This window comes from Physcomitrium patens, chromosome 17, assembly GCF_059467195.1.
Source record: "Physcomitrium patens ecotype Gransden chromosome 17, ASM5946719v1, whole genome shotgun sequence".
NCBI classification, from domain to species: Eukaryota; Viridiplantae; Streptophyta; class Bryopsida; order Funariales; family Funariaceae; genus Physcomitrium; species Physcomitrium patens.
The window spans coordinates 13,425,164-13,441,912 of record NC_143426.1 but is presented as its reverse complement, the minus strand read 5'-3'; the positions used below and the strand labels follow the sequence as shown (position 1 = coordinate 13,441,912).

General features: G+C 27.6%; 1 protein-coding gene across 1 annotated transcript; it reads right to left on the bottom strand.

Annotated features, from left to right (window-relative positions):
* Window positions 1-652: 652 nt before the first annotated feature.
* Window positions 653-1,584, bottom strand: LOC112294208 (uncharacterized). The gene is made up of 2 exons (XM_024544458.3): window positions 1,371-1,584; window positions 653-1,129 (listed from the first exon to the last, which is right to left on the bottom strand). Exons 1-2 carry the CDS (start codon window positions 1,495-1,497, stop codon window positions 939-941), a joined length of 318 nt encoding a protein of 105 aa, XP_024400226.1. The 5' UTR covers window positions 1,498-1,584; the 3' UTR covers window positions 653-938.
* Window positions 1,585-16,749: the final 15,165 nt, after the last annotated feature.

The window sequence follows — 16,749 nt, the reverse complement described above, 5'->3', positions numbered from 1 at the left end:
ATATCATCTTTCTAATAAAATGTTTTAATAATCATGAATAATATGGTTTTCTATTTTTTTACAAAATTTGGCAGTACTATTCTTAATGTTCTTAATTATATAATTATAAATGAAAAAAGAGTATTTGCATTAAGTTAGTGCACTTCTATTGGAACAAGATTTGAAAATAAGTTACAAAAAATTAAAAAATAATAATAAAAAAAATCTCTAATCTAAAATATCTAAGAAATTATATTTAAGAATTCCTTGGATAAAAAAATATGAATTATAGAGTATAAACCTTTCTAGACGTATATGAGTTCTTTCCGCACGTAGCCACGTCTATACATTGCAGTGTAACAGCTTATCACAACCATATCATTGACCAATTACGAAAAGTAATTGGTACACACAATTGAGCGCCGCTTTGTTAAGAACAGTAGACTACGGTGCAAGCGATGGCGAGATCATCCACCAAGTTCGGCCACAGACGCTGGGTACAGTCTGGCGGCGCTTAGCCTCATCTCCTCCATGTTGTGCATGAGACTCCAGTAGACCCCAAACTGCATGGATATTTCATTTGATTCATCTCAAACCAGATAATTTGCATTATCGAATAATCAGCGCAACATTCATTCACAAAACACAACACAAGCATCAACACAACACCCAATCACAACAAAAGTATCGAGGCGATACATGAGTTTACTGTACAAGATTTGCGATGCATAGTGCCCATCAACGAACCCTTCGCTTCACGCAAAGATTAGAGAGCAGTTGGCGGCTTTTGACATCCGGAAAATTCGAAGTCTCCCCTCTCATGGAATCAACAGCGTGGCTACACTTGCCACTCAAGGTTCACATGTTCGTAGAGATGTCTAACGCCTGGCTGCTCAGTGTCAAACCCGGAACCCCAATCAGAACGGAGTTGAGGCATACAATTGCAAAATATGAGGCGATCATCGCGGTCTGCAGGGTCTCTGCGATCTGGGGCAGTTGTTCGGATTGGACTTCGCTGGGTTTGAGCCATAGTCGTTCAGTTCACGGCGTGCGAAGGATTCCAAGCTTTCCCTAGTCTGCATGGCCTCGGCCTCCCTAGCTACTTTCTCGGTCGCGGGGGTGCCTCGAAGGTAAAACGCCTGTGCATCACCTGCACACACACATCCGGAAGACGACATGCTCAAAACTAGTCCACAGATACAACTTTAGCCGACCTTCCCAGACAATAATGAGAAATAACTAAACTGTCTCGAATGAATCCCTCACGTCGTCATACATGGAGTATGGCAGTTATTATGCCCAGCTCAAGCATCGTGTAGTTTCATACATGAGACTACCACACAGATTCAACCTCGCGAAATGTCATCTATAGTGGCACACCATCAACTTACCTGTAATGTCCGGCCTCGACTGCCCCGGCTGGTGGTCGGGCACAGCGGCGACGTCCGCGAGGAGAAGGGTCACCACGACACAGCAAACCAGAAGCGGCACGAAGACAGTGCGACTGGATATCACCATGCTTCAGTCCACACCGACACAATCTCCTCGAAAAACCCTAGAGCACCTGATTAGCGCAAACGAAGAAGCACCTCGAACCCCACAACCGCGGCGCACAGATAACCTCACTACGTTTGACTTCTATTAAGTACCCCCTGCCAGCTAGACACACACCCACCTCCTAACTTCTGCGCCACTTTACCGTTCTTAGCCTCCAACGCGGAAGATCTAACCATGGGACAACGAGCTGGGATCCAGAGGCCCCAAAATAAAGCACACGCTCCGTCAAGTAGTTGTAATTGGACGTCGAAAGCAACGTGTGTGGGGCAGGGAATCCGCGCCTCCTGACACACGAGGGTTGTTGAGAATCTCATTGAGGGTCGATGGAGGGACCGACGCCTTGAAAGCTCCAACGAGAGTAGGTTGGCTAGATTTTTTTCCCTTGGGTTGTGTGAAAGTGGGTATTGTGTGAAAGTCAATTTGTAAGAAATTTATTGGAGTGGTGCGCAACTCTCTCTCGCCCTTGCCCTAACAATACGCAATCGCCGTGACCGTGCCCTCGGAGACCCCCTCACCATCGCCGCAGCAAAACATCTCTCTCGCTCGCTCTCGCTCGCTGCATTCCGCTGCATTCTGGAACTCTTCCGTTCTCTTTTCGTCGACTAAGTTCGTTCGTCACCCCACGAGTTTGCCAACGAAGTTCGTTCGCCGTCCCATGCGTTCGTCGACGAAGTCGATTCGTTGTCTTGAACGCGTCGTATTCATATGCTGTTTGCATGTTCCGTCGTGCTGCCCGTGTCGGATGAATTATGGTGGTGTGATGAGAACTTTCTTGGCTTTCATCCGCTTGAGGATCCTCCGTTTCTGGGTGTTCGTTGCTACATCGTTTAATTTTAAAAATCTCATAATCAAATGTTACTTAGATTTAGACAATCACAACAAAATCATGTGGTTTATTTTATTTTATTTTATTTTTTTATGAAATTTTGTAACATATTTATTGCAACATATTCATATGTAAGGGATCAAGTTCCTCGCATTACATAGCATACCATCTAAGCAAAGCAATGCAAATTTGACAACAAGTTCTTCAAATTATGATAAGCTTAAGAGAGAATATTGCAATTTTGAACATTGAATGTTCCTCATAACATTATTTCAACTAACTTCCCAAAGTTCAGTGGACATAAAATGACACACAATATGCTCATTGATGCTACTTTATTAAAGGCCATCATGATGAATATCCAGTTACGTATATAAACTTTACCATATTTTTTTTTTTATAAATGTAATTTTTATGCTGATTCTATTGCATTTCAATTTACTTGTATAAAAAACTAAAATAAAACGATATCTTAAAAAATAACTCCTAACGTGAATCTTCTACTGTTTATGACTTTCTAATTTCTAATCCATGATAGATCACAAAGACTATCCATTGTAGAACTTTCGTCTTTTTTTTTTTTTTTTTTTTTTTTGTATTTAAAATTTTAAAGTAATAAAAGTGTATATTATTTTCATGTAAAATATTATATTTTCATGATTATTTATTGTTTACAGTCTGATCTTTGTCAGAATCTATATTGACAAAAACAACTACAAAAAACCTATACACATGTTAGTATATAAAGTTGACACAAAATCATGAATAGCTTGTAACATGTTACTCTGTATATTCAAACAGTATATATACAGGGTCATTCTTAAAGTATTTTAGTTTCAAAATTAAAATGTTAATTTAAAACATATTATATATATATATATCAGTAACAAACTCAATAATAAAGTATTAATGTAATTTGGGGTCCGTGATTACGCAATTTAAGATGGAGAAAGCCATCAGTGCCTCGTCTTTTGATCTTTAAGCTTGAAATGCCAGTTCATAGAGTGGACTTGACTACTGCTAATGGAGCGTTGGCTAATTTGATTATACAGTTGGATTCTGATGGTGGAGGTTTTCAGAGAATTTTTCTTTTTAGGTTCTCAGATCTCACAAGTGGAAATAATAAATTATCAAGTGTAATCTTAGTGAGATCCTTGTATGAAACATTAATCAAGTAATTTGGAAACGCTTAAAATATTGCACAGGTAATGAGAATTACTTGTATCGGATAGTTTATGAAGGTTTGTACCATAGATCAAACATTCAATGTTTTATTTATGCTTAGAAATTGATGACATTACTGTTGCACCATAATTACATTTTACAACAAAGTATTTTTCCCAAGTTCACTACAACTTTGAAATGTGACTGACTGGTTTTATTTTCTCTTAGAAAACCGCAATCATATACTGCAGGTCTGCGAGGTGCTTCGATCCTGCATGGCTTGAAGTCAGAACCTCCAGTAGTTTGTCCTTGCGCACTTGCTTGATTGCTCAGGCTCACCAACCCCCCCCCCCCCCTGCTTGGGAATGCAACAGGTGACACGCGCTGAGAGGACGGCGGATGCACCCGTAGTATGTGGCCGAGGAGAAGTGAAGTGAACCAACTGAGGAAGTGCGTGATATTTGTTTCTGTCAAAGCCAGTGAGAGACGGTCTTTTGGATTCATTGAATGTTACTGAACTATACACTCCAACTTGCACCTCTCCGTGCTAAACACGCTCAAGCAATTGCTCGTTGCAGACATTTGCGAGTCCTTTGAATCGGGCGTTTGGGTACTTCAAAGAACAGCCATAGTGGTGAAAAATTGGGTCATGCCAAGTTTCTATTTCCTCTACCTACATGTTGATAGAAAAATGTTTCAATGTTTCAATCTTTCAACCTCAAAGTATCACTCTGTTGTGGCGTTGATAATACCTCCACTTAGAACATCATCATTACCAGAGAAGAAAAATCTAATATATTCAAAGTTTGAAATAATTTATTTGTTGCCCTCTCAACCTTCCTACATTTGTTGCAGGTATGGATTTGGCTTTGCACATTAACAATGTTCAACTTGGAAACTAATGCAATCACTAGAATAATGACCTTTAGTACCACAATTCCAGCAAGTGATAACTTTTGGAAGTTTCAATTTGGTTCTTCTTCTAGACTTCAATGTGCCATTGTACAATCTATATCCTTGTTGATGGCTCCTTCCTCTGTCTTAGGTATTCAAAACAAAATCTAAAGATTCTACTGACTTTCTCTCTTGCAAACATCTTTGCAGAGAATTAAATCCTTAATTTTGTTAAATTTCAACTTTTTGCTTCTTGAAGAATTGTTCATTGGGTCATTATTACAGCCCAACTTTGAGGTAAATAAACAATAGAATCAAAGCCTTGATTTCATTGTTGATGGTTAGTTCCACAAAACTCAATTGATTTGTAATCACATTAAATTTGTTAATATGATTAACAACAAATATATCTTGTCTTATCTTTAAATCAAATATACTTTGTTATGAGCAAAAGTTTATTTTATATATATTTCATACCGCCTTCATTAAATTTATTGTAGTTTTTTTTATGAATGATATTAAATACAATGTTTTTTTTTGCCAATGCTAAAAAAATTCACATCCAAAACTTAACAATTTAACAAATCCTAGTCTTCTTTCTTCATTGCAAATAACTTTGTATCAACTAAAAGTTTGCAAAGCTTTTTCTAATATAAGAAGTTCTTAATATGCATCTTTTAGAAACTAAAATCATTCCTATTCAATTTTTTTATTTTGGTTTTTTATTTATCTAATGTCGTCACTCCTACTCAAACACTTGAATCAATATATTTGGAATCATAATCTTAGTAGATCAAAATAATTGGATACAAATAGCATCGCCTATCATATTCTTAGATCATAAAAACAAAGAACCAAGATTTGATACTAGTTGTTAGCAGTTCACCTCAATAATAGAATAAAAAAGATATTGAAGAGGAAGTTAACATAATAAGATCTAAAAAGTAGACTTTCAAATCTATAAGAATAAGATTTCATTTTTAATATTTTATTATTAAAAAAAATCTAATATATTTAAAGTCTAAAATAAAAAATTTATGCTATCGCCCTAAATCCTCTTCTATCCTCTCCCATTTATTAGAAATATGGATTTGGTTTTCTACAATAATATATATATATATATATATATATATGATCAAATTATAATTGTTAGTACTTTGTAAGAAAGAAGAATTTCTTTTGAAGCCTAGTCTCTTTTTGAATTTCTAAAGATTCAAATTTCTATTTAACTTTGAGCCAAAGAACCAACTTGTTGATCTTGAATTATTTGACAATAAGGAAAATTTTCTTGGACACCATCGAAGTAATAATCATGATTGTCAATTCATCTTCTTGTACATCTTTTGGACTTTGATGATGGTAACTATGGTACTTGCAATAACAAATATAGTTGTAGTATTAAGAGACTATGTTCGAAGAGAAACTAGATCCAATAAGCTTGAATATGTTGAGCTTATTATTGTAGTCTACATGCAAATGTCTTAGATGTCATTAGTATATGACATCTATTTAACTATGAAAGATTAGATAGGATAGTTTTTTTTGTTTCAACTAACTTATTGTCTTTATGCAAATTGGACTTTATAAGGTCTAAAGTGGAATGTTATGTCTTGAAATTGTAAGACTAATTTTGATACTATGAAGAATAAAATAGATTCTTTGATTAAAAAAGTGATTATATTAATTGAGGCTCATGAGCTTCATAATTTTAATAAGCATATAAAATTAGTATAATTAATCTATAACAAATTATTCTTAACTAATTTATACCAAAAATCTATAGTTTGTTTTTTGATGAAGATTGGTCATTGTGTCAACAATAAGATATATTGTTGTTTATAATGAAAAACATGTATCTTAAATTCCAAAAATTAAAATTAAAAATAAAAATAAAGATAATTATTTTGTACTTGGAAATAATTCTTATATTAAATATTTTCAATCTTAAATGGCCATGAATTTAAATTTAGACCAAAAAATTATAATTACTCTAAAATAAATAAATAAAATTACATCTTTTATTATAAAAAATAATATTTAAATACCAATTGGCCTACTAAGTAAATGATCTATTTACAACATACTTACCAATCAAAAAACTATAGATATCAAATGCCAACAATAAGATTACAAGAGTCAAGCCAATATTGTAGTTTGAATCTAAAGAAGAAAAAACTTAATAAGATGAAACAAGGTTTGAAAGATTCTATCTATTCAAAAAGATCAAAATAATAGAAAAAAAATCATTTAAAGATAATAGATTTATTAGAAGAAAAAATATCTTTATTGCTTACATATTCTCTTTCATTAAATTTTCTTCCATAATCTAAAATAATCACCATTTCAATTGATTTTATATCAATTTATTTATAATTGTCCATGCAACTCTTACTGATGTCTATGTCACTATCTCAAATTAAGAAAAGTATGAAACTAAATGATAATATCTACCTACTCTTGAAAAAAATGGAAGGCAATACTCTTACTAATACAAAGCCTAATAAATATTTATACTATCAGAGAAGAATCAGTTTCATAATGTCTCTTAATTCCATCATGTCCTATTATTGTGACTTACTACCATGCAATTACAAAGAAATTAAGCAATTGTCATCTCATATTTTAAAAATAATCTCCTACGAGCTTTTATGTTTTATTTTTTAGATATGTATTTTTTTGGAAAGAATTAAGCAGATTTTTTAATAATTATATTGATAAATACATTTTAAATATATATATATATATATATATATATATTATGATTGAGAATAATTAAAATATTGTAAGTTTTTTTGAATTATAGATATGATAGATTTTTTGAAGCTCAATTAGATAGTATGATGCAAAGACATAGCAAGTTAACATCAAAGATAAGTAGATGCACTTAATAAATATCTTCTTACTAGAATATAATGGATTTTGAATTTTTATTTTTTAACATTTTATACAAGATAATGTAATAAAAAAAGACCGTAAAGATAATACATAATAATTTTATAAACAAATATATGGATGCATTCATGAAATTTTTAAAATAAGAAAGATCAAAAATAAAAATTAATTAAATATATATATATATATATATATATATATATGTGATTTAATCTACTAGTGGTAGAAGTGTGTTGGAAAATTAGACATAATAATTTTGGTACAGACATTTTATTTATTATAAAAAATTACAAGAATTTTAATATATTTAAGATTAATCATAGCAATGAAATTTGAGCAAATATTTTGAAGGTTGTATCTAAAAATATTTTACTTTGAAAGAATTTATAAATAATTATAAAAAATCATTATTTTATTTATAAAATTATATATGTTATATAATTTATAATAAGCTTTTAATCATAATATTTGGATAAAAAGTATATAATAGATTTATTAGTGTAAAAAAGTAGGTATCATAGACATATGTATTTATTCCAATAATTACCTATATGATCAAGTCAAAGTAAGTAAATATAGATTAATTTCATAATATCTTATAAAAAAGCTTTTTAAAAGCTTTATAGATGTGGTTTTGACTTTACAAATGTTTATAGTCAATTGGTAGGTTAAAAACTTGGTCTACAAATTAATTATATGCCACATATGATGGTAGCTTGTGGAATAAGTTAACTATGTGGCATACATATAGAAAAATTTCCTTGCAAGTTAAGACATGTGTTTAGCAAAGTCAACATATGTTGGAAGTCCTATAGAACATTGCTATATAGCTCCAAATTAGGTAGTACATATGGAGGCAAGAGTGAGATTTTTTTCACTCTTGTCAACCTCTTTCTAGTTCTTAATCTTATTTCAAGACTTTCTAGTCTTTTTTTATCTTTGGCAATAGTTATTCTAGTTTAATATTATATCATCTTTAAGTGATTATCTAGTCTTTTTAAGTGATACAAGAGTATCTTGATCTTTTAGTTCTTTAAGATTCATGTCCTTGATAGTAGCCTATTAGAGGTTGAAACTCAAAATCATAAATATAAATAGATGTGATATATATTTGTGCTTGTATTAGAGATTCATGATTGATAAATAATGAAGATTAGTAGTGAGGTTAATAATTTATTATACAAAAATTATATATTTTTTAAATTTATAAAATATAGATAAATAAAACAAATTGTTATAATAGTACATGATGATGATTATATATATATATATATATATATATGTACTATATTTGAAGAATGAATATTTTCTTATGGCTAATGATCTAGCATGTGAAAAAAATTCCTTAGAATAAAAAATAATTAAAAATATTAAATTATTAACTACAAGAAACTTATATAGTATGTCTTTATGCCATTCACATAAGTTAGTAAAATTATGTTATAAGAAAATATGAAGATGTTTTGAAAGATGACAATATGTAATAAAATAATTTATTTATCAATGATAATTAATAGCTAAAATTGAAATGAATTCAAGGCTTAGTAATGTGCAAAGAGCATTGTAAAATCTTATACCTCTTATAACCAATGTCTATATTATTTAGATAATTAGGAGTAAGTAGAAGTAAAAATCTTTTAAGTATATAATATCTTACTTAAGAAGCTTTGAAGAAGTTTTTTAGATGTAGATTAGATATTTAGACTTTTATAGATATGCCACATGTCTATAAAAACTTGTCTTAAAGTTTCTTACTTTTATATAATTGTATTTAAAATAATCTATAACTTGACATTTGAACCACAAGCCTTAGAGTCTATTGATGTAGTTATTTATGCTTTGTTTTATGGTAGCTATCAATAAACCCTTTACTTTACTCACTAATAAAAGATCGATAAATGATTGTACTAATGGATTAATAAAAAAAACAATATGCCTATGACTTAAGAATATGATATTGAAGAATATAAATTAAGCATATGTGTGTTTTTTTAAATATTCTATTGGCTTCCTAAAGGTGTTTTAAGATTTGATACCATCATTTGTATTTCTTCTTCCAAATTAAAAACAAATAATTTTTTTTCTATTGATTTTTTGGAAAAAATCTTCAATCAATTTAATGTAATTTTTATTAATTGCTAATATGTTCTAAAAATAAGTTCTTAACTATTGCTCTTTAATTATCTTTCTTTCATATACATTTATATTTCTTATACTATCATTTCATACATTTCTTCAAGCTAGGTTACTATTCAAATAATCTTACTCATTAATAACTTTAGTAAATATTGCAATTGATATTAAAGAATGGTATTTAATTCTAACTTGACATATTTAAGAATTATGATTCAATTTATAATCCGTCCTTATTTGGCCATTTCACAATATTTATGTATTATTTATTTTAGGTTAACATAATCAATAAAATTCCAACATCACATTTTCTAGCCATCTAGCTTTAGCTTGTTTTTAAATTTTATAGCAAATTTGCTTTAATAAAAGGCAAGCAAATTTTATTTGAAATCAAAATAAAATAGATATATTTTATCTTTGTCTTACCTTACTTTATGATTTTGGATTTCAGTTTTTTCTATTGAAATTGGAATGTAGCTATTATATTCTTTTAATTTATTTTTATCTTAGTTATAACTTTTTATTCTTATTTTAAATTTTTAATCCTTTCTATTTTATGAATCACATAGACATTATTCTATTCACTATTTTTCCTACTTTGTCATATCTTAATAAAGCTAACATTTGATTGTAGATAATATGAAAGCTCCAGATTTCTTATTCTTTATAAAAATATCAAATTAATTTAAAAAAAAATTTATCATAGAATTTCAACTATTTAGTTGATAATTTATTTCTAATTCATACATAAAATTTATCATATTTTTCATAATTTTTTTTAAATATTATTGATGCAGAACAGTCTATATTAGAATTTTATAGTTATTAAAAAATTAATATCATTTTACAAATTTTCGCAATAAAAAATAAATAATATTCTAAATAAATTTCTAAAAATATAAATAATTTTAATTTATAAATTATTAGAATAATGAGAATTTAAATTTGTACAAAATAAATTTAAATTTTTTTTAATAGCAACGCCTTAAGTATTTAATATAAATATAACATATTAAATAGATATTATTATATTTTCTTGAAAAATATTTAGAAAATAAATATCTTAAATATTATAAAATAATATTATTTATTATTATTTAATATTATTTTACTCTGAAAGATTTACTTATTAGATTTTTCATTAATTGTGTTAGAGTTTTTTTTTATAAAAAAATAAAATTTTAATATAAAGTAATTTAAAAAAAATCAATCACTATATTTTTTAATTCACTCACAAATAATTTACTCGATTCTTTATTCTTTTATTTAAATAATTTCTTATATATATTCTTAACATATATATATATTTAAAAGAATTATTTATTTATTTATATTTTCAATAATAGTAGAAAAAATGTGATATAAGACTAATTAAATATATAGGATTGGATTGAGAAATTATTATGACTAATATATTAATATTGATTTATGCTTTTCTTATACAAATTTTGTACTTGTCTTTTTTGATGTAAAATAAAAAATTACAACAATTTTTTGTTTCATTTTAGGTATATTTGTGATTTAAAATAATGATTTTAAGTAGTAATGGATTTTTTATTTGTAATATTTATATTTTCCAATGCTATGAATAGAATTTTTCTTATCAAAATTTTAAATAAAATATATTTAATAAGAATTTTATTATACTTATGATTAATATTGCATAAATTATAAATATATTTTACAAATATATTAGCATGACATTTCTTGTAATGATTAATTTTTTTATTAGATCAAGTTAATTTGAAATCAAAAAAATATAAAGATTTAATATAATTTTTCTTAAATTCAATCACGTATAAGAATTATTTACCAAAATTTGATTTTATCCAAATGTGCTCACTCATAATAATGCTAAATAAATAAATTTATTTTTTAATAATTAGAAATAAATTCTATATTTATTGTATTTTTTTCTTGTAATTACGAGTAAAACATATTTATTATTAGGTACTAAAATTGGTTTTTTATCTAGTAATATTTTTTTATAAGTTCCTTTAAAAGTTCTTTTCAATACTTACAATAAAATAAGTAAGATTATAAGTTAGTTCAAAAGTATTTATTCATGAAACAATTTCATGTCTTTGCAAAGGTACATTTTTAGATCTTTGTGCAAATGAAGTCTAACTCTCAAACAAGGCAGTTGAGAATGCATCATGCTTAGTTGTTTAAGAGTCACAATGGCTTGTGATCTGATCTTATTATTGTCAATTTAAAAAATATATTTTTAATTTCTTTATTCTTTAATGAAATAAATAAATAAATATATATATATATATATATATATATATAGGATTTTCTATGTATCTACCGTGAATTTTTATCTTGGATGAAAATTGCAAAATCTTTCAAAAATATCAATTTTATTTAATCGACTAAAATATATTAATTTATTGATTACAATTAAATAAAATAAATACATTTATTATTTAATTTTTTTTAACATTTATATGCTATTAGTTTAAATATTAATACAATAATAATTATTGCACAATATAAAATATCACATAAATGAATCATAATTGAATTAAAGACTTTGGGTTTTTTTAATTTAAATTATAATTTTCTTTTGTATAATTTGATAATAAAAATACTTCTTAATTTGTATATATATATATATATATATATATGTGTGTGTGTGTGTGTGTATGTGTGTGTGTATGTATATATGTATGTATGTATGTATGATTTTCTAATTACATATACATTACTCAAAAGTTTACCAATAAATTAAAAACAGATTTAAATATATTATACTGGTACTAAATTGCTTACATTTTTGTTCTTTCTTTGATTCTTTCTAAAAAAAAAAAGAGCAATGAAATGATATATTTATCTAAATCAATGTTTTTACTTGTTACAAAAAATTCTAAAGTTCTAAACCTAATCTCAGTTAAAGCTATTTAAGTCATCTTTATAACTTAATTTCATATTCATCACCTTAATTGTATGTCCTAACCTCCTTTATTCAATTATTTCATGAAAAACTATGTGTAAGGGGTTTTTATGACAATGTAGTATAGCATAAAATCCTTGATTTTAATAAGAGAACATATCCTGTAGCTTAAGGTGATTCAAAATTCCCATGATATCTTCTTTTAATACTCCATCAGTTGATTTTTACAGACTTTGTAAGCAATTCATTAAAAAATAATCTTCTGAGTCAAACTTCCTTTGTATGTGCACAACATGTAACTAATCAAGTTATGCATCACAACTCTATTCTTTGCTGTGAGTATCCTATCGTCACTCACTCACTAATAACCTTCTCAAATTTGGATAATTGACACTTACATGTATTATTGTTGTTTACTTTAGTTTAATTAATATTTTTTCTTTTTTTTCTTTTTTATTATAATTTACAAATTTTTAATCCTCTTTAATACTCATGTGTAATAAAATTCAAGTACTAAAGTAGTTTGTTTCAAAATTTTCAAAAAGACTTGGTTCTTGACCTACTGATTGCAAGCCACATCACATGAGTATCCCATTAAATATTCTTGATGTGTTGATGACCCAATCACCAACCTTAGATGCAAGACCAATAAATGAAGCATCAATCTAGATGATATGTTTTTCTTCATTATTATCATTATTAGTTTTCTATGCCCATCTATTTTAACTACCCTATCAATGCTACATAAGATCCTGCAAAAGTGCCATGTTATCTAAAGGTCATGTCACTCCACCGACCTCCAATTGCCGATTACAGGTTACCTGTCCCTATGACTGTCCCCCGCCCACTCTGTGCACAAAATGGACACCTGAGATATGGAATCATGTCCTTTTTTCCAGGGGATGTCATCTCCTCTATACTTGATATTTCAAATTGGGCCTGATCCCAACTTGGGACCTGGCCCCAAGTCGCATTTACTATGATCTTGTCATTTTCCTTCCTGCCCATAAAAAAAGCCACGTGATTTTACTACTACTTCACAATAGCATTCTGTTTCAAGCTGGACACATTGTGTGCACTTTTGGTACTGTACTTCTTCTTGTGTGCCAAAAACAATTTCATGTCTTTCACATTGAGAGCCAAAAACATGACTAAGCTAATTAGGCAGCATATATATATATATATATATATAAACACATATACGTGTATCTTGTCCTTTTGTTTCATATACTTCAGGGTTCATGTAATCCTGAGAGAATTGCAGTATACCTGAGTGCAAGTCAGGAGGTCATGCAGTAACTAAAGAGCTGCCTTGAGGTGACAATCAAACCTATAGTGCAGGAACACATGTTAAAAATGTGATTATGTCTTATCTTTTATCATCATTCATCCATAGATAAAATTGTCCACGTCATACTACCAGGCTTAAATCCTATACTTTCGGATCTCAACCTGTGTACTTATATTCTGCAAGTTTGTAGTGGTACATTAAGTATGTTATTTTTGTGTACTCCTCAAATCCTTCTCTTCATTCTCTTACTTATTTCATTTATATTTTTTATCTTATTGTATTTTTTATGGTCAATATGCACAATTTGTTCATTGTCATTTTCTTTGTTATAAAAGATCCTTTCTATTCATTTCATTTTAACACTAAACTATTGTGTGCATTACAACATAGTCACTACATAATTTTTGATCCTATTTCTTTTTTTTTTCTTCTTTTTCTATCAAAATTTTATATTATGTATTAACAATATCACAAATCTCTATATAATTTTGTATTCTCTTCACTTCTTTAATAAACATCTATATATTTTGCTTTTCTTCATATTTTTTTTTCTTCCATACTATTAACTCTTTTTCTTCACATTATATACTTTATATCTTCATATCTACAAAAAAATACCAATTAGTACTCACAAAATATTTGTTAAAAAGAAACCATATTAATAGGTCCCAAGAACTACAAATATTGAGCAATGACAATACAAAGAATATTAAAAAAAAAATCTTTGGCATCTAATTGGACCTCAAGATACTTTCTCTAAAAAAAAATGACCCAAAGGAAAAAAGAATAGGCATTAGAGTCATCATTACTAGCTCAACAGGCTTTGAAATTAAGTGTAAAGACAAAAAAATATACCAAGGCTTTTTGTCAATTTTTTTTTATCTACATTACACTATCTTTGACATTTAAAATCCCAAGAAAACGTGGAATAACTTCAAATAAATGATCCTCACTAATATTATATCTGACTATCAAAGATATACATATTTATTCTAATAATTACCTATATGATTAAATAGAAGTAGATAAAAGTAGATTAATTTCATAATATCTTCTAAAAATGCTTCCTCGAAGCTCTATAGACATGACTTTTACTTTACATATATTTATAGTTGATAAATAGATTAGAAACTTGATAAAAAAATTAACCATGTATTACATATGTTGATAGCTTATGGATGAAGCTTACTATATAGCATACAAATAGAAAACTTGCCTTGTAAGTTAAGACATGTATCTTGCAAAGTCAATACATATTAAAGATCCTATAGAACCTCACTATATAGCTCTTAGTTAGATAGTATATATAGAGGCAAGAATGAAGCCTTTTTCATGCTTTTTAATGCCTTTCTTGTTTTTAGTTTAGTTTTAAGAGCCTATATTCTTCTTGTCTTTGGCAAAAGCCATTCTAATTTAATATTATACCATCTTTGAGTGATTTTCTAGTCTTTTCAAGTAACACAAAAATATATTGATTTTTTAATTTTTTGAGATTTATATCCTTGACAATTTTATAAGATTTTTAATTTATTGTTCTTATCTTTTTTAAAAAATAAGTAGATTATTTCACTTCTATTATTATATTTTTAAGATTACAAATTAGTCACCTTTAAAAAAATAATTTAAACTTTTAATACTGATTTTAAAAAAAAATTTGATCATCTCTCTTTATGGAAATTTTTAATTAATATTATAAGTTGTAGATTACCTTCTTCTAATTTGACTTGTGGATTTACTAAGTTATTTAAAATGGAAGGAAAAATCATGGATACTATACTTGATAGAAGTGAGAATAAGTTTGTAACTATTATAGATCTTGATGAGCTTGTCAATACTCTTAGGGTAGAAATTTCATGCATCACTAATTCCAACTATGGAAGGACTATTTCCACACCTATGGAAGAAGTCCAAAGTCTATGCCAAGAAATTGTGGAATTGAAGAAAGTAAGTAGATTAATTTCACAATGAAATTTAAGAAGTCTTACTTTTATAAGTACAAAGGAGACAAGAATTAATATGCTTAAGAATTTTGATGGAACAAGATCAAATTTTTGAAGATTTTTTTAATAAGTTAAGATCTATTTAACATTGCATCCTTTCTAATACTCTGATAGATTTACTTAAGTTGGATTCATATATATACTTCTATCTAGAAGTGCTCTCTCTTGATTTGTATATTTGATGATAAAAGATTCATGACTATTTTATGATTTGAATTCATTCTTAGAAGTATATATGGCTACATTTGAAGAAAGTGATCAAGAAAGGTTAGCAGAGGCCAAGCTCATATTGCTACAACAAAGATCATGTTTAGCCACTACATATATTGCTAAATTTTAAAATCTTGGTTATCACATAAATTGGAATGATAAAGTCCTTATCAAATAATTTCAATATGGATTGAAAGATAATATCAAAGATTTATTGTTGACAATGTTGAAAGTAAATTTATTAGAATAATTTATTGCTTAAGCCATTATATGCAACAATCAATTCTTTTAAAGATGTCAAGAATAAAGATTTGATTGGAGAAGTATAAGTCAAGCTATAGCACCAACTTTTAAGTTTTTGGAAGCTTACTTGTCTAAGCTAAAGTCTATATAAATTAACTTAATATATTTTAAACCTCTTATTAAGCAAAAAAAGATTTATCATTATTAAAAAGATTTATATCTATATTATAGAAAATCCAAGCACAATGCTCTACATTGTTCAAAAAAGCAATGCATTCACAAAATAAAAAAAATGGTTGCAAAAGATGATAATGTATTAAATTTCTTTTTAGCTATAATAGAAACTATGTAGTTAAAATCTTATATAACATCTAGTAAAGGTTCTATTCTTGCTTTTGATTTTTTACTTTATTTTATAATAGAAGTTTATTTAGGACTAAAAAATCACAAAAATTTAGCCTTATTAAATTCAAAAGCCTCAACCTCTTTTATAAAAAAAATCTTTGTTAAAAAACTAAATATATCTTTGGTTAAAAAAATCAAACATATACATGTAGAAGTAATAGATGGTTGTTTGTTGTCTTTTAGAAATGTAATATATGAAACTATTCTTTTAGATGTAGAAATTAATAGTCATAATAATTTAATAATATTCAATGGTATT